This window comes from Buteo buteo, chromosome 10 (genome assembly GCF_964188355.1).
Source record: "Buteo buteo chromosome 10, bButBut1.hap1.1, whole genome shotgun sequence".
Taxonomy (NCBI): domain Eukaryota; kingdom Metazoa; phylum Chordata; class Aves; order Accipitriformes; family Accipitridae; genus Buteo; species Buteo buteo.
The window spans coordinates 42,335,348-42,358,989 of NC_134180.1; the positions used below are offsets into that span (position 1 = coordinate 42,335,348).

The following is a 23,642-nucleotide window of genomic DNA, read 5'->3' on the forward strand; positions in this document are numbered from 1 at the left end:
AACCAAAATACATATGACTTATCCCTGAAAAATTCAGCTTTTGGTCCTCCAGTGCAGCAAGGTTTTCTTTTTTTGCATCCTAGGCAACTTGAATTAATACATGGCTTTCATGTTTTTTTAATCACAGTTTTGTCCAGCTGATCCATCTTACTTTTCAACTTTTTATGATGCTTTAGTGTTGTAAATTAGAGAACACTATAGACTTTGGTTGTGGATTTCATTTAGCATAAGTTCTGGCGTTTTTTGTTTGTTGATTTTTTTTTATTTTTTTTTTACAAGTAATGCAGGCTTGAGAGAATTTTTTTTTATTTTAATTTTCATGTGGTTTTTCGGAATAAAATACTGATATATTTTTTTAATGTGACTGATGAAGTGGCAGACCCACTATTCCACCCTCACCATGCACAGAGCATTTGTGTATCTTGCAACAAATAGCATGAAAGAACTCCAAATTTCTCTCTAGCCTCTCTTACTGTGTGCCTTCTTATAGCTTTGCTTTCTGGATTTCTGATGAAATTTAAAAAGAAAAAGTAAAAACCAAAAGCAAAACGAACAGTCTCCATAGGTTCCTTTCCATCCTATCCACTGTATACCACGTCTTGGGTGCAGGTGCTGCCCAGATAAGATAATTTCCTGACATATGTCTCATCACTGTAATTTGTGTAGTGTTTTCCATCCTAAAGGTAGGTAGTCTTTGTTCACTTACTATGATTCGCTGGGCTTTTTTATTTTACTTGTAGGCTCTCTCTTTGTTAAAAAAAAACAACCAAACAAGCAAACAGCTTATTAAAATAATGTATAAAATCACATGCAGTTGTTCATTAATAAAAATAATTTTTGAAAGCAAGTTTTCAGGCACTGTTATAAAAGCAAAGCATTGAATAGATCAATGTTTTTTATTTAAGTAAAAAAACCCATTCTTTTTCTACTGCAAAAGATGGGTGTAAAAAAAGTATTAACGAAATATTACTTCTTCCTGAGTGGTGGAAAACAAATAAACTATAGTTTCCCTTAAACATTTTTTAAATTTCTGGTTTGAATTCTCACAGAAACAGAGTGCATGTTCAAGCATCTTGCTGTCCTGGCTCAACAGTAAGACTTGAGTGCCTCCTCTTTCCTTGCCTCAGGCTTGAAAGCTTCCTGATGAAAGGAGTAGCTTCAAAAAATGGCATTGGCAGAGAAGGGCAACAGAAGAGAAAAGGGAATTGAGTGATAGCAAAAACAGGGACGTGCTTCAGGATTTATTGACAGCAGACTCCTCTGGCTTTCCTGTTAGCAGCTCTCAGAACACACAGCCTTTGGGGGAAGTTTTTTTATTAGTGAGAAAATGCCTGTAAGAGTGAAATGGAGTGGAAAGAGTGGATTGATGCAGAAAAATGAGATGGAAACAGGTTTATTTGAGAAACAAAAGTTGATACTTGGTACACCCCTAGTGAAGTAAGAAGTTTTCTGTAGGCGAGCTACAAGGTATACCCTTAGTCCTTGCTTCCTTGTGTGAAGGTGTTCAAAAGTCTGTGAGATGACAGTTTCCACTTTCCCTTCCCTGGTCCTCAGCTGAGAACATCTAAACCACATGAGCTCCACCACCCCGGGCACAGAACAAGAGACTGGTGTGACTTCAGGGAAGGGTTGCTGCCAGAAGGGTCGAGCAGAATCATAGAATCATAGAATCGTTTAGGTTGGAAAAGACCTTTAAGATCATTGAGTCCAACCATCAACCCACTACCACCATGCCCACTAAACCACGTCCTGAAGTGCCACATCTACGTGTTTTTTGAACACCTCCAGGGATGGTGACTCCACCACTTCCCTGGGCAGCCTGTTCCAATGTAGAATCATAGAATAATATATGGAATAATGCTGGTGCGGAGCTGGACATTGCCCACATGCAAAGCAGCGTCCTTGTATCACTGCAGAAGTATTTGGGGTTTGGAATAAACTGGATGTGGGAAGGCTTAGGGGCAAGAGGCTGGGTGTTTGTTTTGTGGGTGGAGGGTATTGTGTTGGTGGTATCTGTAGCGCTTATGTAGTCATGGGCCATGACCTGTTGTGCCAAAAAAGCAGTGTCTGCCCAAAGGAATTCATGGTCTAAGACAATAGTTGGCTTGAGGCAGGCTGGGGATATAAACAGATTGAGAAGCAGTTTTGGTCAGAAGGACAGAGTGCTGTCAGTGCACCAACATCCTTACAGCTGTGAAGATAGCTGTCAGGTTAGAAATTGTTTTTAAAAGTACTTACTTAGTGTCTCTCAAAACTCTTAATTATTAATTATTTCTGCAGTGACCTAGTTCTGTGAAACTGCTTACCTTAGAGGATACATTTAGGACAGAGCACTTTGTCTGCACAGGAGCTGTGTCTCAATAAATCTACATGTGTGTATTCATTACTCTATCCTCTCTCAAAGGTGGTTGTAGTTTAAAGATCAAACAAAAAAAAATTCCTCTAATCTCATATTTTTCTTACTTCTCTTGTAAGTGTCCTCGTGTAGAGCTAGTGAGGAATACCTGTTGCATTTTGGATTCAGACTCTACCTCAGCCTGAATTATTTTTCTGCTCTAAAAAGCCTGAGAGTTGTTGGTACATCTGGGTATTTTGATTGTGTTTTTTCTCTCCTGCCTTGCTTTGCTAGTTTAGACATAGAGGCAAGATGGGAAGCCATGGCTTCCCAAAAATCATGTCATACTGTCTTTCCCACTGGATGCAGTGTGTTGGGGAGGACCCCAAGCGTGTCGGTCTCCTAGGGAAAGGGTTTGACAGCCCTCTGCTCCTCCAGCCCAGAAGCAGGAGCTCCTGTACGCTTCTCTAGTTTGCCCACAGTTTCCAAAACCAGCCTGGCCTGTCCATCAAACAGGTTGTCTTCCTGATTGGGTTGATCATTTCATTCTTAATGTAAAAAAAAATAAAATAATAAAAAAAAAAATTCCCATGAGTATCTCACTTTTCCCGCATGAGTTTTGCAACTTAAATAATCCGACCTATAAAAAGCTGTCAGCAAACCAAATTTAAACTCTGCTCTGTTCAGCCTCGATCTCAATTCTTTAAATGTTAATCTTGGCCTGCTCTGTGCACAGTGTAAGAAAGTGGGATCAGAGTGGTGAAGTTGTAGGTGTTGGAAGGGAATGGAATTTGCACCGCAGACTCCGGGCAAGCCACGGGAGCAGAGCCTGGGAGAGCCCTTGGTGCAGACAACCATCTCAGCTTCTGGTCTGAATATTGTGTTAAGAAGGGTAAGTGTAGCTCATGAAACTTTCAAAAATAAAGAACTTTTTTTTGCAGTGTTCTATTGGACTTTTGTAATATAAAGAGAAAATAAACATTAATCTTGGGGAAGGGAGGAAGAAGAAAGAAATAGATGTACTTCTCTTTTCTCAACCCTTAAAAAATAATGCTTTTGCCACTTTTTTTCTTGATACTAGGAGACTTTTTTTTTCTTTTAATGCCTTGAAAAGGTTTTGTTTTATCTTGGCTTGAGTTTTCCATTTGGATTACTTTTAGCCATTACTACAAAATAGATAAGGAGAGAGTCTCTGTTCTTCAGATGGAATCATAGGCTTCGGTTAGTTAGATTAAGAGATCTGTCCTCACTGGTATGAATAGTCCTTTATTTATTAGACGACAAAATCTTACCTAGAGCCAGTGCATTATGTTATCAGATTCCTTCGGGATTTTTTCTTTTTGAATAAACAAGGAACCAGTAAATCTTTCTTCTCATCCTTCAAAGCGCCAAAATGTCTGTTTCAAGTCAGGCAGATTTAGCAGAGTGCTCTTTCCCAGCAATATGCATAGATGGTAGCAAGTTTGTTAATAAATTTTGGCTGTGCCTTATTCGAGGTGTTGATAATTTAAAATGTGGAGTGCCTTGGTCATGTTCCTTATATTGCTATACTTTAAACTGATAGTTTGGGTGAATTAAAATAGTTGGAAGGTATTTGAGAAGAAGAGTTAATACCCCCATTCCAAACGCCTTGAATCAAGGAAGCTGGGCTCATTCCTTAAAACGTGAAAGGGTTTTTTTAATTCTTTCCCCTTCAGAGTCAAAACAGCTCCCAAGGAGTGAGCTGGGCTCCATCCTGGCTCATGCCATCAGCAGAATTTTAATTGGTTTCAAGCTGCAGAGCCTTTTATTTCTGTTGAAAACGTGTGAGCCAGAATAGAGTTTGACTCAGAAAATCCTGGGTCAGATTTGTACGTCTGGAGAGTTAGAGAATGTCTTTACTTGTAAAATAAACACATTCACTTTCTGCTGTTGTTTCTGGGGAACACTAAAGTATCTTCATGATGATTATTTTTAATAGAGGTACTTGTCAGAGAAGAACTGCAGTATGTGTTTTGCACAGAAAATTCAACTTTTCTCTTTTTGCAGGGTGAGAACCGTGAGGTCTGCAGCTCAATAAATGCTAAAAAAGAGGACTGTAAGAAACTCTTTTATAATGAGCAATTATGTTCAGTAGTTCCTTTTTTTTTTCACTGACTGTTTGTGCCGCTCTTTGAAGATTAATTAGTTAATGATTTGACTATGCTTTGAAGATGTAAAGTGGTATCTAGAAGTGCTAAGTGTTATCATATCAGATTCCCTTTGAAGTTTTATAAACTATCACATAGGGCTTTCTTTCTAAAAGTCCTTTTTGCCTTGTGAGATATTTATAATTAGAGAGAATGATCATTTCAAATACTCTGGTGTTAATACTTTCCAACTTTTTCTGTCTGCAGCAGAATTTGGGGTCAGATAGTGCTGCATTTTAAGTGGAGGGGACAGAGGTTTCAGAGTGACCTGGCAATGCCAGCTCATGGGCAGCTCCCAGTTGGCCATTTATATCTCCAGTCTGTGTCTGAAATGAAGAGATTCCACTAAGATTTCTGTGTTTATAAGACTTGGACACTTGGCTTCCTGCAAGTAGTGTGATATGAAGGCGGGGTCTTTATTTAGTGGCGATGCTCACTTTAGAAAAGCAAAATCATTACATGTACCAGTAATATAAAATACTTTGTAATTTGTGTTAGAACAGGGAGATGGGTATCTTCTTATACTTGCAAAATCACTTGAACCTAACCAGAAAGTGAAAAAAAAAAGTAAATTACTTTTTGAGTTAAAATGGGAACCACAGGTCAAGCATATGGAGCCCAAGAAGTGAGTACCAGTGAGAAGTCCTGCACACATTTCTGCTGGTGCTGCCAAGGGTGTAATTTTGACAGATTTAGCCTTTAGCTATAGGCTAGGCAGGCAACTCGTCTTACAGTATGTTTTTTGTTGGGGTCTTTTGATTGTGTAACCTGTCCAGAGGCTGGCTTTGCTGGAAGGAGGAGGTGCAAATAAAGTACCGGCAAAGCAACTGAGGGAGTGGACATTTTGGGTTAAGTGAGGTTAGGCTGAAAAAGAGCTGAGTGTCCTGGCAGGGACCAAGAGATGAAGAAATATCTGCAGGGCATTCTTACAGCTTTAGTGGATGGAAAATAAAAATGCACTTAAAGAGAAAAAGTATGTATTTTTCAGCCACGGCTTATCTGCTGGGAGATTGTCTACTGTGGTCATAGTGGGGAAAAAAAGGGGAAAAAAAAAAAAAGCAAAGACTTATGATAAAATTGGTAGTCTCTGGGGAAGGCATTATTGAACTAACATACTAGCTGAAGGAAAACATGAGCAGAACTTTGTAAAAAGGAGGAACAGCAGAGAGAGGCACCAAGGCTGTAAGGAATTTGAGGTTCAAAACCAATTGTTTTATGGGGAAAATGAACATTTTTAAATCCAGGTACTCTCATGGGGAAATGAATACAAATCATGGCCTTGTGGGAGTGAGAAGTTTATCTTTAATACAGCAATGATTAACCACCCCCACCCCTCCTTTTAAGTATAAACTCCTTTATTTTAATGCTGTTGGTGAAATTAATCTGGACAAGTTATTTCATCCAGGCTTTAACTAAGTGTTCACATGTCTGATTTGAAAATATATTTTTCAAGTTCTATAACCCATAATGAAAACTTAAATAGCAGAAATTCAGGGTCTTTATACAAAACAAAACAATTGCCATACTTCACCCCCAGAACTATGAAATCCTGGTGGCTAGGCATATAAAGTATTTAAATGTTTGATAGTCTCATGTCCCTCGCTGCCTGCAAGGTAGTGCCATCATGTGAACCAGCAGTTCAGCTGTAGTGGTCTCGCTGAAAACCGCCATGTCCAAAAGAAGCGCTCAGTGCACGTGACGGACTCTTATGTAGGTACTCCATGCCTGCACCTAAATAAATAACCAAAAAATTTAAGGGTGATTTGCTAACTTGCTGCATTACGCCCACTGCATGATAGAGCTGTGAGGTTCTTCTCTGGCACCTGGACCTGGACATCAGGGAAACCAGGAATAACCTGCACATCCCAAGCGCTCTGCTGCACGGTGGTGGTGTGCCTGGACTTTGGTGACCTTATTTATGTCAAAGTGTAATTGTATTAGCTTTTTCTAACTTTTTTGTATTGCAGTAGAATGGGTAATGTTGATTGTCATACACTGCTGAAAGACAGTGTTGTTTTAAAATTTTTTTTTAAATAATTTTCTTTTTTTTTTTTTTTTTTTTACTTTTCTTCAAAGGTTTTGATACTTTTAAAGGATTTTTTTTTCCCAGGTTTCTCTTTGTAGCTTAATAAAGGGTTATCAGATACTTTCCTGGATTCCCACAGCTGTGGCCGTGCAATGTGCTCCCAATGCAGGAGAACTTGTGTGGGCTGTGAGCACTGGTGCTACACATTCTCTGAAGGGTCAGGCTGCCAAACCTTCAAGCTGTTCAGAAATTAATCTGGGTTTTTCCAGACAAGATTTCAGAGAGGAAAAGAGGATGGGTGCTTTGGAGGGGGATGAGGAGAGGAATTTCTGGTAGTCCTAGCTATAAAAGCTAGAAATTCTGTGTGGGTTAGGTTTATTTTTTTTTGTAATTAAAAATGATTTTTGCCTGAAGTTTTCCATGGTACTTAAATTCAGCAATATTAAAATTTCAGATTTTTTTATGTCCCTGCTACACAGAAACCATCGTCCATGACCAAAGAAACCTGCTCTTTGTACAAATCAGAAATGGCACTGCTAAACTGGTATCATATCAGGTGTAAAAACAAACCAAGGACTTAAGAGAAATTTAAGGGGAACTTGATTGAAACAAACAATATTAGCAAAGTTGTTTGACATTTCATTGCAAGATCATGGGTGCTTTCTTTGAAAGCATGAAAATTCATGAGACAACAGATTCCTGCTCCCAAGAGTATTACCAGACTGATTTTGCCTCTGCACAGTGGAGAGAGAGGAACAAGCTTTGGCATCTTTGTTGAAGTTGAACTGGTATTTTTTTGGAGGAAGATGAGAAAGTTAGAGGTGTGAGCAGAGCATAGTTCTGGTTCCCGACCCAGTCATTAACGCACTGGGAAAACCCTCATCAACCATTTCATGTCTTGTTCTTGTTTCTTCCTCAGTCCATTGAAGCACCAAATTCTTCAAAGCCACAGTCGTGCAAAGCTGCATCTTTGTACAGAGTCCAGCAGGGTGCAACCAGGACTTCCACTGGGACTTTTAGGCACTGTGGAAATATAAAAAAACTGTGGCAAAAAGGAGGGAAAAAAACCCCAAGATAGTGGTTTTTACAGGGTAATTATGCTGAGCTGAATGTGGAGAGAACATCGTGGCCGCAGCCAGTATGGGAAACTTGAGTAAGTGCTAAACTATTGAGGATGTTGAACTTAAACTATACTCTATGTGGATATTTTGTTGTAGAATGTCTGGCTAAGGTTTGAAATGTGCCCTGCAGTGATTTCCAACCCAAATACTGGCATATTTGATAATGAATGAGATCAAGGAGATGAAACTGTCTGGCCTATTTTCAGTGTCAATCCTAAGGGAAATGCCGAAAGTAAATGCTCAGCAAAAGGTGAGGCACTGTAAGTCAGAGCTCCCCTCTGCCGGTCTGGCTAGTTTTATAATCAAAGAAGAGGAAAGGAGAAATGGCAAGGAAATACTTCTTTTTTGTTTAATGCACTTTAAGCTGATATGATCCATTTTAACTTTTAGGTAAAAACTAAAGAATTCAAACATTCAAGTTTTTATTTTCAGCTTGCTGCAAGCAGAGACGATTATTTGCCCCAAGTGGAATATAATCCTGTTGCTGCCGTGGTGATGAGAGGGTTTGTGCCTCCCACGCTAATGACTTTCCATTCCCTCTCTCCTGGGAGTGTTTTGCCTCTTGCTTTAAGGAACTCGGCAAGCCTACGGCTGCCTAATGTCACTGTCATGGCAAAGCTGGTGATTGCATGGGATGAGCGCCGATCCTTTCATCTCTCCAAGCTTGCAGGGAGAGCAGTCGAGGTGCATGCTCCGGGTGGCAGCTAGGACGTTTTCATTGTGCTACGAGGCAGAAATCCCAATGCTGCCTCTGCTTCGGGTGATTCAAACACGATTGTCCCCACCTGGGCTTGTGAGTGCTGGGATTTCCACAGTATCTGTACGCTCTGTTGGTTTAGCTTGGTGTATTAAATATCTTTGTAAGTTATTAGTGCAGATGGTCTCGGCCCTGGGGTAGCTGCTTTATTTGGTTGTTGGGTTTGGTGGTGTTTTGTGTTTTTACTGATGTAGTCAGTTTTGTTAGTATCACTAAGCTGTAGCTTTTGAATTGCTTTTATTGTTAGTGTTAAGTAGTGCTTCCTTAGAGATTATTTTAATAAGCAAGCAAGCACCAAGCACGTTTTAAAAAGAATGAATGTGGCCTATAAACTACAGGAGGGTTTGAGATCTGTACCCTAAGGTTATATTCTGAGCTCAGTTCCTGCTTGACTACACAACTTGGGAATGTGTCATTTACCTTCTTTGTTCTTTACTTTTTGTCTATGCAATGAGTAACTAATAATCACCTGCTACAGAGGAGTTTGAGAGACTTGGAGCAAAGTCGTGATATAGCTGCTAAGAACTGTTATTACCATTCTTTCCGAGTTTTATGATCTTGAAAACGGGAAGGTGATGGAGATGCTCAAGGTGAGGATGGGTGGAACCAGCACGGAGCCACCACCCACCAGCTGGCACTTGGAGAGTGTGGCCACTGCATAACCCTTTGAGGGAAGATGCTGTGTTTTCCCTGAAAAGTGGCTATTTCTCCTAACAAGCAATACTTGAGGGGCCCACAGCCTTGTTAATTATGGCACAGGGATAATGAGAAACTTGGAGAACTCTTGAGTCCCAAGAGTGGGAGCTGTACCTATCTACCTTTACATAAGTAGGAGACCATGATGAGCAAAGAGGAAAGACTCTCCCTGTTTTTTGAACCTTTTCAACTATTCCTTTATGGTGAGTTTTTCCTTGACCCACATTTGCATGTAAAACTATTTTTGCTAAATGTTCATGTAGACATTTTTGAACACGTCAGAATAGGTAATGTTAACAGATTGTGTTACAGAGCTGTAAGCAGCAAACCTATTTAATATTTTGGAGTTATTTCAGTATAAAGAGCACTATTTTTTTAACATTAGGGGGTTTTTCTTTATGAAAACTATATGGACAATGTATTTATCATTACATGTAAATGTATGTTCGTATGTATACATATTATATATAATTGCCTTAATCTCTTCCTTCCTTGCTCCTGCCTTGGCTTCTTGGGACCCAGTTTCAGAGATTCAGGAATTGTCATCACATATTAAAATCTCAAATCCAGTGTTAAGTTTCCAAAAGACTTTAACTATTTGCAAGTCAGATGCGAAGCTCTATCAATCCTTAAATAGAGCTATTTGTATTTCATGTTGGGATCCTGGTTATTCTTCTCCAAGCACATAGGAGAGAGAGGCCTTGAATAAACACACCTCCACGTTTGATGTCTCTTTGTAACTCTATTTCATTTTTCATGTTTCCTCTCCAACCTTTAGTTCTTGCTGATAATCTGAAGTCTAACCCAGGAATTAAATGGCAGTATTTCAGCTCAGAAGAAGGCATTTTCACCGTTTTCCCAGCCCACAAGTTCCGGTGCAAAGGCAGCTATGAACACCGCAGCAGGTATGTTTTGTCTCCTTACGATTTAATGGACAAGGCACTAAAATTGAATTCCTCAAGCACTGATTTCATTTCAGCGTTACACTTTGCCAAGATGACACATTCATGAGTAACTTTTAATGGAGTCCCTTGGGTTTTCTTAGGTTTGTTTTTTAAAGCACCAGTTTTCACTTTTAAGAAACTTTGAAGTAAAATAAAATTACATACAGGTTGCTCACCTCTCCCAAATCAACTAAGCTGTAAAAAGCAGTAACTTGTAAGTTGCAGGTCAGCCCATAGGCAAAATTTGACTTATATTTGACTCATATTTGACCCCTCTTAATAAAGTAGTGAACAGGTATTCTACTGATTTGGCAGGTGCATCTCTTTGGAGAGGGGTGCAGAAGGATGAGAGACTTGAAGGGGCATAGGGAGGAGCATTTTTCCAGTCTCCACCCAAGGTTCAGGTGGTACATCGTGGATAGTAGGGAAGCAGCAATAGTGCTGCTTTCTTTTTCTACTAAAAAAACTGTAGAAAAAGTGTTCAAATGGTGATAGGGTTTTCCTGCACAGGGGAATATTTCTATTCTGTAGGCATGAAGCAAAGCATTTGTGGTGCAGTTAGTTTTTCCCTAGCTTTTGCTGTCAGTGCTGTGGGACTGATAAAGACTCAAGGGTGGAATCTTCTCAGAAAGTACAGTGGCTTTAGTATCTCTGGTCACACATTGGCTAATTGTACCAGTTAATCAATCCATGCGGAGGAAGTATCAGCACATCCAGGTACGTTTCCATGTAGCTGAGTGCACAGAGACTACGAAGTATTTTGGTTACCTGTCAGTGTGAGCAATCAAATGTTTATAGATGTTATCTTCTATGTGTCATCAAAGCATGAAGCGTCTGGACTTGATTAAGTTTTCTGTGGTCTTGGAAAGGTGTGGTCTGAAGATGTGAGAGCTGGGGGTACCCTAGTCTTGATCAGAATTGTGACACTAAAACCATTGGTGATTTCATCCAAATCACTTAGTCTGGGTCACACATTCTTCATGGTTAAATAAGGGATACCTTTTTGCTAATATTTACTTCAGAGGGTAGTTTGGATGGATTAATTAGTTAATACTTCAGTCCTTTGAAGATCAAAGGCCCTATTTAAGTTCTAGGTATTAATACCAGTATAGAGCTGCAGGCTGTTTTACAATTAAGAACTGATTTGTGCCAGTTGTTTATTTCAGTGCCTTGTCTAAAGTCTTCTGCATTTCCTTTACTCTTAATAAGATTTTTGTGGCTGTCTTTGATATAATAAATTTTAGATCCCAAAACTCACACTTGACTCTAACTAGTTTTGGGTCTGGACTAAAGAGGAGAGAGAGTTGTCTTTTTTTTTTTTTTTTTTTTTTTTTTTTTAATCCTTCCTCCTTGCTGAAGATCTTCCTAATTTGTTCCAGGTTAAGACCTTGGCATGAGAGCTTGTGAAATCTTTCACATATCTCTCACAATATTGAACTGGATCTGAGCACCACTTCGCTGAAAATATGTTTTTTGATGTTAGCACAAACAGACACATGGCAGCTCCAAGACCCTTCACCAGAGTTCACTCAGATTGGCTGTGGGGTTTAAAACTGCGCACGCCCAAGGAGTTGTGGAGCACGACTCGTGTGAAATGCATTCCAGGCAACAAGAGAAGACCCTTTCTTGGCCAGAAGCCTTCCATTATTACAATAAACCAAACACCCTATGCTAATGCAACTCTGCACAGTTGCACAGGTTTTTACTTGTCATGTAACCAGCAGATACCCACTATTGCACTTACTTCTACATGTGAGTAAGGTTCCCGGCACCCAGCACTTATCATGAGGCATTTTGTGCTTGTCAACACTTAATCCAAACCTTGATGTGAGCTGCTGCAAACAGTAATCCCAAACGCTGCTGCTGCATCAGCAAAATTGTTTATTCCTACCTGAAAGTGGTTGCTGTGACAGAGGGAGAAGGATCTGACACTGATTTGGGTTAAAAACTCAGAAGGAGAGTGGAAGTGAGGGCCTTTTCTGTATGTTCAGGTTCTCAGCTGGTCTTTCCTAGTAGAAGTTTCCATAAAGGCAAAAATTCCTGTTATAATTCATTGTTTCTTCATGGGATGTTTTTGATTTTAATTCTTGACTGTTTTCACTTGTAAACATTTTAGTGGAAATTACAAGATGACTCATGACAGTGGTTTGGGTTTTGTTCTTCTTCAGGCCTGTCTATGTTTCTACTGTTCGACCTCAGTCGAAGCATATCGTTGTCATTGTGGACCACGGGGCTTCGGTCACAGAGACACAGCTTCAGATTGCCAAAGATGCTGCTCAGGTTATTCTGAGCTCTATAGATGAACACGATAAGGTAAGCTTTCTCCAAGCAATGAGCATATTTTCATTGGTTTCCACCATGCTCAGTGTTTTCAGTTTTCATCCGAAGTGGTGTTTTTAACTTGTGGTCCATGGATTCATGGGGATCTGTGGTCTACCTCGAATGGGTGATGAAGACTTGAACTCACTTTTGGAAGCCTGTATTACTGCAGGAGAAACATTTGGGGATCCACAGGCTGAAAAAAAGTGAAAACCACTGATGTAAAGCAAAGTCTTGTTTCTGAGTAATCTTTGAAGGCTTCTTCATCCTGGCAGGAACTTCAAGGTGATGGTCAGCAGTGTGATACACTGTGCAATTAGGAGAAACATGCTCTGAGTCTGATGACTTCTGAAGTACTAGATTGCTTTGAGCAACTCATTTTACCTCTGAGGCTGTCTTTTTTGCTTATGAAAATGGAAATTATTTATTCTGCTGCTATGCTGGAGTGAGCTGAAATATAATTAGGTTGAAAGATTCCCAGACAACCATGATACCAGCAAGGAAAGGATAAAGCGAAGGGCCAAGAAATCTGGGTTTTATTTCTTGCTCTGACACAGATACTCTGCTTGACAATGAGAAAGTCACTTAACCTGTAATTTTTTTCAGTACAGATTACAACCAGGGGCCCATAAGGTGATTCTGTGGGACCACAAGCAGTCCCCAGTTTGGTCTTTACTTTTAGTAATTCTCTGCTAGTGGGACCTTGATCATTCTTTCTGCTTGGGTTTCAGGTTTTTTTAGTAGGAAGGGAATTTCGGTCAAATCAAGTTGAAGAGCAACTGATTAAAATCTTTGCCTTAAGTCTTCTCATTAATAGTATGGGAAAAACACTTATAACTTCTGTGCTTCTAGAGAGTTTCGGGAAAATAATGCTTAGAGTTTAGCAGAATTAGTAGTACTTAAATTTAAGTGTCAAAAGTGTCTTAATGTAGACCTATAATGAAGAAAATACATTTAAGATGCATATTACTTGGTCAGTAACTCAGTGGTTATGAAACCTGTTATATGGGTATATAATTACTGCTTAATCCTGTGACTGTCTTGCATCACTCGTAATTTATAATAAAGTATGCCACTCATTTAATAAGACTGGTATGTTATGTGTATATTAATGCAAGTGTTACCACTACATGCCTTAACTTATTTACAGGATAAAAATTGATGGTAGATTTGACTTGCTTTGACTGAAACATTAAAACAACTTAATGCTTTGCCTATGAAAAGTTCTTAGAGTTTGGGGTTGGGTTTTTTTTTTTCATTTTCTGTATACACTTCACTTTTCTATAGGCACTCAAGGCTTTCCTGAAAATGCTCTCTGCTGATTTTGTTTTCAGTTATCTCTAGTTCACTTAGACTTCTGCCCAGAACAGTGTATTAACTATTATGTATGAGCAGAGTGAAGCTGACTTCATCTGAGAAACAAAGGCTGAAGTCTCTTTTTCTTGAAATCACCATAAGTCTAATCCTTTTCAAATTTGATGGATTTATGCCTCAAGCATTTATTTTTTAACAATTGAATTCTAAATCCACAGAATCTCTTCAGTTGGCTTATCATTGTGTTTTCTATATCGGTGTGTAAAGAATTATAAATGGTAAGGTAATCCAATATAGTTTCTTCTCTTTCAAGATCTCTGTGTTAACCGTGGCAGACACAGTAAGAACCTGCTCGCTGGATCAGTGCTATAAGACATTTCTGTCTCCTGCCACTAGTGAGACAAAAAGGAAGATGTCCACCTTCGTTAGCAGTATAAAGTCATCTGACAGCCCTACGCAGCATGCAGTGGGATTTCAAAAGGCTTTCCAGTTGATACGAAATACAAACAATGGCACAAAACTCCAAGGAAGTAAGTCCCTTGTTGTGCAATCCTGATTATTTCTGAGGCTTGCAAATGTTTTCTTATTCAAGATTCTCACTTTGACAGAGGCCAAAGGAGTGTAGTGTCTGGAATATATTTTTTTTTAAAAAGCATGTTTTTATTAAGTAGCATTTACTTGATCTGGAATCTGCATGAGTGACTGTTGAATATGGCCATTCCCTTTTAATTTATTTCACTTGCTGACTTTCTTTTGAAGTATAATATGAAATTGCAGGATTGAATTGCCTGGTAGCTGAATTATTTCCCGAATATGTGTGTGGCAGGGTCCTTTTAATGAAAATTGCTGTTGCTGCAGGTTCATTGACTTATTGCTAAAACATAGCTATATGGGTAGTGTGCCTAACTGGAATCCTACGGAAGTGGCCCTTGCTTGTCGGCGAAAAGGGGTTTTTGAGAATACCAATTGTGGGTGATATTTTATGGAATGAGGGGTTGGCCTGGCTAAATTTTCCTTCATCTAAGAATATCCTCCTGAGTTTTGTTGTACGCATTATGGGCTTTCTCCTTCCCATTCCAAAGATTGGTGGTTTTTTGTAATGAGGATGTGATGAACGATGTGGAAAAGATGGATGTGAAATTGAGTGGCACGTTTGCTTGCCAGGAAGCCATGGAAAACAAATTCTTGAAGCTGTACTCTGAGTGCTCGTTGGAATAGAGAACGTTGCCAATGCTGTGGCAGGGCGGAGAAAGCAGACCGATCTCTGTCCATTTAGTCAATTTATGTAATGCAAATCCCATAGCTTGGTCCTGTGCCTGCTCCAATGAGTGCAAATTCTTCATCGTCCTGATGGGCACCAGCTCAGAACAGAAGAAGGTGAAAAAGAAAAGTCCAGGAGTGAAAGTGCTTTGAAAGGACTAAGGAAGTGTGCTGCTCCTTCACATGACTCCTTCAGTTTATAAGATAGTGCTTTTGCTGTTAAAGGTTCAGCCAACTTCTGAACCTCAGGCCATAGATACAGTGAAACATGTATCTGACTGTATGCTGCTTAGCTGAAAGATGGGGTGGTCAAGGGCAGGTTTTTACCATCCTCTGGCAAAATTATGAAAGGGGTGCAACTTTCTAGAAAATAAAAAATCCAGTGCTGCTGAAGCTGGCTGGGATAAGATGCATTAGTCATCAGTAGTTATTCCAAGAACATCAGCTGTAGAGTCTTGCACCATCCTCCTACATATCTTTTATGTTTGGCACTGTTTGTATATTAGGATTAGAAGGTTTTGGCATGTTTTTACTAGGTTTCATACCAAACAGTTATTTTGGGGCACAAGTACAGAAAGTTAAAAGAAAAGGCAAATGCTTTTTGCAGATGCACCCCATCTTTCAGCTAAGCAGCATACAGTCAGATACGTGTTTCACTGTATCTATGGCCTGAAGTTCAGAAGTTGGCTGAACCTTTAACAGCAAAAGCACTATCTTATAGATATTGGTTTTCTCTAAGTGTGAAAGATTTTGAAGACCTAATGTGTATATAGCAAATTTCAGAATTCATAGGGTGAGACACAATAGGTTTGAGAAGAGGATGTTTATAAAACATGTCTCATTTTCTTGTAAATAATCTTTTAATCTTTTTAAAAAAGAAAAATAAACCTAGAAAAAAAAATCATTCATTTCACTGTTAATTTTCTGACATCCTGTTCCCGGAGAACAATGTGTGGGTGTGTCAGGGAAGCTATTGAGATACAGCCTTGCTCCCGAATATGCACTGGAAAAGTTAGAAGGGAGCTACTGGTGTGAGATGGAAGAATTGTGCCGTTGAACATGTCTGAATTTCCTGCTTTCTGCTGGTTCCTATTGCAGTCCTGTTCAGCAGACCCTCATCCCCAAGTGTAAGAAAATGCTCTGCCACTGAGTACCAACATTTCTTGAAAACTCTAGGTAAATAGGTAGGGGGTGTGTGCCTGTGTATATACATATATAAAATTGCAGTGTAGCTATATATATTATATACATGCATGCATACACTATAGATAGATAGATAAATGCAGTAATGGTACACTGAATATAAGGGTCTTTTCCAACTATCAGAAGTGTAGTTTATCAAATGGTATAGAATGATTAGCTGTTGAATGATAAGATGCCCTGTTTAGCACTGGTCCCTAATGCAGACTTAGGACTGTCTTACGTTACTTCTGCTAGCAAAGCTTTTAGACTGCAGCATCATATCTGGCTGCAGTATATAATAACTATGCTATAGCCTAGGAAACACATTAATAATTTTCCTTAAATTACAGCCAAAGCTGTATTAATACCTGGCTTTACTTTTTTTCCTAGTTTTAGCTTCTAAAAAAAAGGGGGGGCAGAAATTCCCCCAAAATTAACAGCTGCTCTTACTTGTTTGTATCAAAAGCCGATTCTGGCTGAAAACCTTTTCAGGTCATGATGACAAAAAGTAGAAGCCAAAGCATTCATACCTATTTAAAAACAAAAAACACAGCAAAACCACAAAAAACACTAGATGAGACAACAAAGTTGGTTTATAACCAACTAACCTCATGTTCTCCAGATAATGTACTGGTGTATAATCCCTACAAGTGTCTTAATTATATGCATAAAACACTTTTAATACTGAGATATAATATGATGAAACAGGTTGGTATGTCAGCAGTGATGTGAATTTACGTGTTCAAAGGCGTTGAGGCAGGCCTTTTGCCAAGAACACTCAGCTGGAAAAACGTGTTCCAACTTCATGCGAAACGAGCCGATGATGAATGGTGGTGTGCCGTGTCACATTTCTCAAGCGTTACGCTCTAACCCACACACACCGTAGGAAAGCGTCAGACGCCTTTCATCCCGTGACGTCCTCCAGCTATCGCACTGCAAGTCAGGGACTAAATTGCAGCGGGGCTAACGCAGGCACGGAGGAGGAGGAGTGGGTGAAAAGGTCTTTTACAGGGCTTTTGTCTTTCATGTACGGCCGTTGCGGTGCCTGCTGCCATGCTACAGCAGGGGTTGATGGCACAGCCAAACCTTACTGGAAGGGAGGATGAGGAGGGCCCCGTGATCGGCATCAAGAGTGATGCCAAGCCCCCTGCACAGCTCTTGCAGCAGCAATGGCTGGGAAAGCAGCGTGCACTTTTCATGTAGAAAATACAATCGGATGCTCCCCTAGGACACAGCCTGGCTCCACTCTATAGAATTGCAGGAGGGGAGAAAAAAGCGGGTCGGGAGACGAAACTTGGAGGTTTTTCTCTTTCGTTAAGCGCTCTCCATGGAGTTAGAGCGGCTTCTGTGGCATGCTGCATGCTGGTCTTGCGTGGTCCTGCCTGGTTGCAGCTGGGCCAGAAGGTGCCTGTGAGGTCTGCTCAGGAGAAACAAGCCACGGTGCTTCTGGGTGGCTGGTAGGCACCGAATCAAACAGATGTTTGTTAAATGTTATGAATGGAAGTTTAATAATGAATAATATAATTCATAAGTCTGCAGTGTGTTTGTCCACTGTAGATTCCTGTGAATCTCACAAATGAAGCTGTTGGCAATATATGGTCATAAGCAGATATAAGGGCTCTTACCGCATGGCTTTCCTGAGTTAAAAATCTAACGTGCTTTCTGCTATATATATGTAATTCTTTTTAGATACCGATATGGTCATAATTTATCTCTCGGCTGGGATTACATCAAAAGATTCCTCGGAAGATGACAAAAAAGCTACTCTACGTGTCATCAACGAAGAAAATAGTTTCCTCAATAACTCAGTAATGATTCTTACTTATGCGCTTATGAATGGTGAGAAATGTTTTTGTATTTCCAGTGGATGAAAATTCCCTTTCATTGTACAGCTAGTTTATTAAGCTCATCCAAATGTAATTCCACGCCTTATTGGGAGCAGTTTGTTAATGGATTTTGGCCCATGTAACCCAGAGGCTGCATCCAGATGTTAATTCTTTTGTATGTAAAACTGTGTGCCACTATATGCTTATATATCACAATGCAGCTGCTCAGGATATAAAGTGTTGTTGCCTGAATTGTCTAGTGGCAACCAGACTGAATTAAATTTGCTAACTTTTGCAACTGTAAACCTTCCTGACGCTGCCCCTGTTTCCTGGTGCAGCAAAATGAGAGTATACGTGACTTCTGTTTCAGTCATTAGCTAAGGAGCATGATTGTAACATCAAACGTAATCTGAAGTGCTTTGAGAACTTAGGACCCAGCTTAAGAATGAAGTTAAATATGAAGATCATGCACACAGTAGTTTGGCATCCTGTGCTTTTTCCAACAAAGCATTTTCAGTAAGAAGGCTGTATGTTGTATTACTAAATATTGCACACGGGCTCTAGCCAAGGAAACTAATGCTTAAGCTAATGTATCATTTGACTGTAAATTTAAATACTCATTTGAGACCTAATATGTACAAAAGTCTTTGATTTGTCTGCAGGAATTGAGCCTGGGACTTGTGTAAAATGTGAAACTTTTAATGTTTAAGCTAAAGAACAAAGCCTGTTATCTCCAAGGGCGTATAATATGCTTCTGGTCCTTTATGTGGACTAGCCACCAGTGGAGAACAAAGAGCTGTCCTGTGGATTTATGGGTCACATAAGTCTTTGTTAAAAGATCTTTATTTAAAGTGGTGATGTGAACAGCATGTTAAATTTTTGCACCGTGTAACAGCATGTGAGAGGCAATCTTACTAAATTTTTGTACTAGCTAACTACTTTTCCAAAAACCATACTAGTCTTTCATCACTTTACCTTAACACTTAAATAAGCCTATAGTATATTCAGTCCTACAATATAGCGTGTGTATAGTTTTGCTTTTATTTACAGTACTTTGGAGTAAGATACTGAAGTCTTGATGGAAATTAAGCTTCTTTTATCTCCTTCTTTCTATGTCTTGCATCTCTGTTTCAGAGGGGGTGACAGGTTTGAAGGAACTAGCCTTTCTGCGAGACCTGGCAGAGCAGAACTCGGTGAAGTACGGGGTGCCGGACCGAACAGCCCTACCTGTGATCAAGGGAAGCATGATGGTCCTAAACCAGCTGAGTAACCTGGAAACTACAGTTGGCCGATTCTATACAAACCTCCCCAACCGAATGATCGATGAGGCAGTCTTCAGTCTGCCTTTCTCAGATGAAATGGGAGACGGTAAGTGCTTACATTGAATTTAGGTATAAAAACATAAGAGATTATGTTCCCTTTGCTTATGTATTCTCAAATATAGTCTTATAAGATGATGTTTTTAGGCGTGTTCCCAAGGCAAATATAAAATTAGCCTTTCATGCCAGCAGGTTTTTTATCTGCAGAAGGTCTAGTTATGAAAAAAGTGGTAATAAGGCATGGAGTAGATCAATTTAGGTTGGATTCTTGGGGGTGAAATTTGTTCTTACTTATGTGTACATGTACAGCATCTATAATTTAATTTGTGGAGAGAAGTTCTTTGTACTTGAGGGAAGCAATCTTGTCACGTTGAAATGACAGCCATCGCCATGCTGCACCATCACAGGGTCCATTGTATCAGTACTTCTGTATGTCTTGAGGCCTTACAGGTAGACTCAGGGGACTGCATAAGTCCCCACAGTGGAAGAGAGAAAAAGTTAACTGTCGTTTGAGCCTCCCTTTCCTGTGGAGCCATGGATGTGACTTTTGAGTCATCCTTCCTGATGGAGTTTCCTTTTTTCTGTCTTTGCACCCCAAGCAGTGGCTCTTCACAACTAGTTTAGTATCCATTCCATGCTGCCGGGCTGTGAAGATGGGGATGCTGGACACTGGCAGTCAAACCTCGGTGAGAGGGGGAAGGCAACCAGCTTAGCAAATGGCATAAAGAGAGATTATTAATTATTGTCTAAAATTCGCTATCCTTAGTTCTTCCTTTAGCTTCAGCACACTTGGTCTGCCCCCAGCGCTGGGCAGAAGAGGAGGCCTTGAGCTGGCTGGTGATTGCCTGGCCAGTCTGGAGCGAGAGATACACTGAATTTAGTAGAAGCCTAGTGACAGTTTTTCTCCAGACTGTGAATGCATCCTGAAGAATATCTTAACGCAGCAGATGTCTGCAGTCTGGTTGTCCCATCAGTTCCTAATTTATGCTGATGTGGTGGGAAGGTGCATGGATCTTCCCTTTTACCTTAAAATTAGATGCGATGTTAACAAAAACTGTGTGTTCAACTTGATCTGATTTGCCACTACATCCAGTAATGGAGAGACTGAAGGTGTAGATATTGGTAGAGACTTCTGGGAGCGCACCAGCATGCATGTGAGATGACACATGTAAGAAATGCAGAAATCAGAGAGTTCCATTTGTGCTCAGGGTAAGCATGCACTGCAGGGTGATCCTTTTTTGGGGTTCTTGCCGGGGGCAGGTTCAGGAGGTAGGGAGCGGGCTTAGGCTGCTCCCACAGTGCTGGCAAAGCTCTCCCGGCTGGACACACACCCACTGCCTGAGCTAATACTTGCTTAAGCGTCATCAGTTGTGAGCTGCAGTGCTCCTTCTCCTTTTACCTTTGGGATCTGGTGCCCTTCCTAAAGCTCAGTGTACATGCTTGAAACGTCAGAGTTGTAGGGTTTACCCCTGCTGGTTCTTGGGCAGCTCACCTGACATTTCTCTAGCACTGCTCTGGTGCTCTGTAAAGGGATGTGACCATCACAGTGATGTTAGGAAATACAGTGGTGATTTTATATTGCTTTGACAATTGAGCAAATTCTCTATTTCTTCATTCAGGACTTTGCATATTCTTAGTCTCAATTGGTACATAGGAGTAGTTGAGGGTTATGCTGAATAGTTTTCAAGGGCTGCTGAGTTTAGGTTGCACGTTTGCCTTGTGTGTTGAGTCCCAAAACAAATTTAAGACTATGCCTGACCAAATCTCTTCTGAGTCAGAATGCTTGCTACTTTCTGCATTTCCTAACCTTGGTAATTAAGCTGTATTATTGCTCTCTGACAAAGCTATATCCAAGCATAATGGAAAATTTGAGCAACAGAAGGATTAGAAATGGTGCAATAGAGAAGGTTAGTCTTACATAAATTTCAAGGTGTACTTAAAAGCTTATACATGCAAATGAATTTTATATTGGTCTGAAGGAAAAGAGTTGCTGAGTTTCCAAATAGCAATGGCGTAGAAGGTAAGAGAAATAAGGTATTACTGAGAGTTCTTACCTCAGGCACAAGATGCATCCCAAACCATTGTGTAATTATGGGTATGATTCCCAGTACAAGTGGCCATACTGGGATTTAGTTAAGCAGAGGTTTCATATTCTGAATATGCAATTAGATGAGCAGTAATTCATCCCTGTTGTTGCTTTACAAGTACAAATTCTCTTCCTCCTTCCTCTCCCTATTTTTTAAATTGCCTTAAATGATGTTAAAGGAACAAAATACTACCTTGGCTTCTCATGCAAATGCATTTCTTATCTGTAAGGCATCTACTTGCAGACTGACAAAACTCCCAAAACATTAATTGTGGTGTGTATTTTAATAAATTGATTAAATGTACCTTAGGTCACTAGCAGAAACATAGAAATTAACTAATTGGGGAGAGTGGCTAACAGCCAGACATGCCAGATAACCTGCTCATCTTCCCTGTAGGTGTGCCAATTTTTGTCCTTATCCCAGCAAGGAATACTATAAAAAATTTAACTGTATAACATTTTGAAATTATAAAGAGCATGCTCTGTTTCTGCTAAAAATAATTAACTAGATATTATTTCTGATGGTTTGATGTTATTTCTCTCATTCTAAGGTCTGATAATGACTGTAAGTAAACCGTGTTACTTTGGAAACCTGCTGCTAGGGATTGTTGGAGTAGATGTTAATCTCGCATATATCTTGGAAGATGTCACCTATTATCAAGACTCCTTGGGTTCCTACACTTTCCTCATTGATAATAAAGGTAACTTTTTGGCTCAAATAATCTCTTCTAGTCCCACTGAGATCATTAACCATCAAAAGGAAACTCTTAATCCTCATGTCTCTGAATAGTCTGTAAGTAATGAATGATAATACTTATTAAAAGATTAATTGCGTGTTGTTTGGTTAGTTTTGCCTGAGAGTTGCTGAGACTGTAGGTGGATTCATGACTTGAAATGTCTGTACTGGAGTTTTGATGTGGAAATGCTTACTTGCTGCTGAGATTTTCTACATGTTTAACACCCGAGGTTTTCTATGTGCAGGTCAAAAGGCAAAACTGGTGTTGTTATATGTGTGTTCAGCTCTTTTCCTCTGATCCCAGCCTCTCTTTATTGCTTGGTTCTTTGAGCTGTCTTTCATTTGCAACTTACCAAGTTCTTAGTTTGCAGCTTCTTTGATAATATTGCTTCATCACTTTTGTTAAGCCTTTGTAAAAATTGCATGTAGTTACTACATTCATTTTTTTCTGTAAATATTCATCCTGGACTCAGTTGTTATAATGCATTCAGTGTCTGGTTTTGTGTCTTTATTTTTTAGGATACACTCTTATGCACCCATCCCTTACCAGGCCCTACTTGCTGTCTGAACCACCACTCCACACAGATATTATCCATTATGAGAACATTCCTAGATTTGAGCTGGTGCGTCAGAACATCCTTAGGTAAGGAATCAGGATGCATGTCCAAACGCTAGTAGTCCTTAGGGCACTAGAAGTATTTCTAGAGGAGTTTTAAGAGAATTTAAGGTGAAGTTCCTTTTCCTACAGTATCTGGATACTCAGATGGATTTTTGTTCCCCCCACCCCTCCTCCAAATGTAGAACACTTCTGGTTTGTTTTTTTCCTCCAGCTTTCTTCATTTTATCATTTGGTGTGCTAAGCAGTGGGTTTTCATAGCTGATCTGGGGGATACTCTTGCTAACGTCTCTCTTCCATGTCAGGAAGGTTTTCCACTATTTGGTCTGGGTTTTTCTTTAGCCTTTGTCTTACCTGACTATGTGTTTTAACTCAAAATGTGTCAGTACACAAGTGCATTTTCAGCGTACATCCACTTTTTCTTCACCTAAGATGGATAACAGTTAATCTTTTAATGTTGTATGATATTTTTATAAATGTACAGTAGATGGGTTTTGCTTAAGAACTTTCTCAGTGTTTAATAAAATTCTGTATGTTATATCTGCCAATATAGCATTCCCCTGGGCAGCCAGATCATTACAGTTCCTGTGAACTCCTCACTGTCTTGGCATGTAAACAAACTGAGAGAAGTTGGAAAAGAAGCCTACAATGTCAGCTACGCCTGGAAGATGGTAAGGACTTAGTGACACTGTTGCAGGGTGGCATCAAGTAAGTTCCTATATTGAAGAGTACATAAATGTATTGAATATAGTGAAGCATGAAGTATTGCTATATACTGAAGTATGAAATGTTTGAATTACTCAGAAACTGCATGAATGTAGAGGTTTTTTCTTACAGTGAAGAACCAATGAAATTACCATTTCAGGTTTGTTAGCATGTCATCTTCTGAGATGTATCTGTATGGATACGTGTGTGCTTTTCCTTCATGAAGGCACTC

General features: G+C 39.7%; 1 protein-coding gene across 1 annotated transcript in view; it reads left to right on the top strand.

Annotated features, from left to right (window-relative positions):
• Positions 1 to 23,642, top strand: part of CACHD1 (cache domain containing 1) — a 111,735-nt gene that overhangs the window by 64,647 nt on the left and 23,446 nt on the right. Inside the window, exons 5-12 of the mRNA XM_075037292.1 lie at positions 9,882 to 10,008; positions 12,216 to 12,360; positions 13,994 to 14,210; positions 17,812 to 17,961; positions 19,083 to 19,316; positions 21,905 to 22,054; positions 22,609 to 22,732; positions 23,259 to 23,376. Of these exons, the coding sequence (XP_074893393.1) occupies positions 9,882 to 10,008; positions 12,216 to 12,360; positions 13,994 to 14,210; positions 17,812 to 17,961; positions 19,083 to 19,316; positions 21,905 to 22,054; positions 22,609 to 22,732; positions 23,259 to 23,376 (1,265 nt within the window). The remainder of the gene's footprint in view (positions 1 to 9,881; positions 10,009 to 12,215; positions 12,361 to 13,993; positions 14,211 to 17,811; positions 17,962 to 19,082; positions 19,317 to 21,904; positions 22,055 to 22,608; positions 22,733 to 23,258; positions 23,377 to 23,642) is intronic.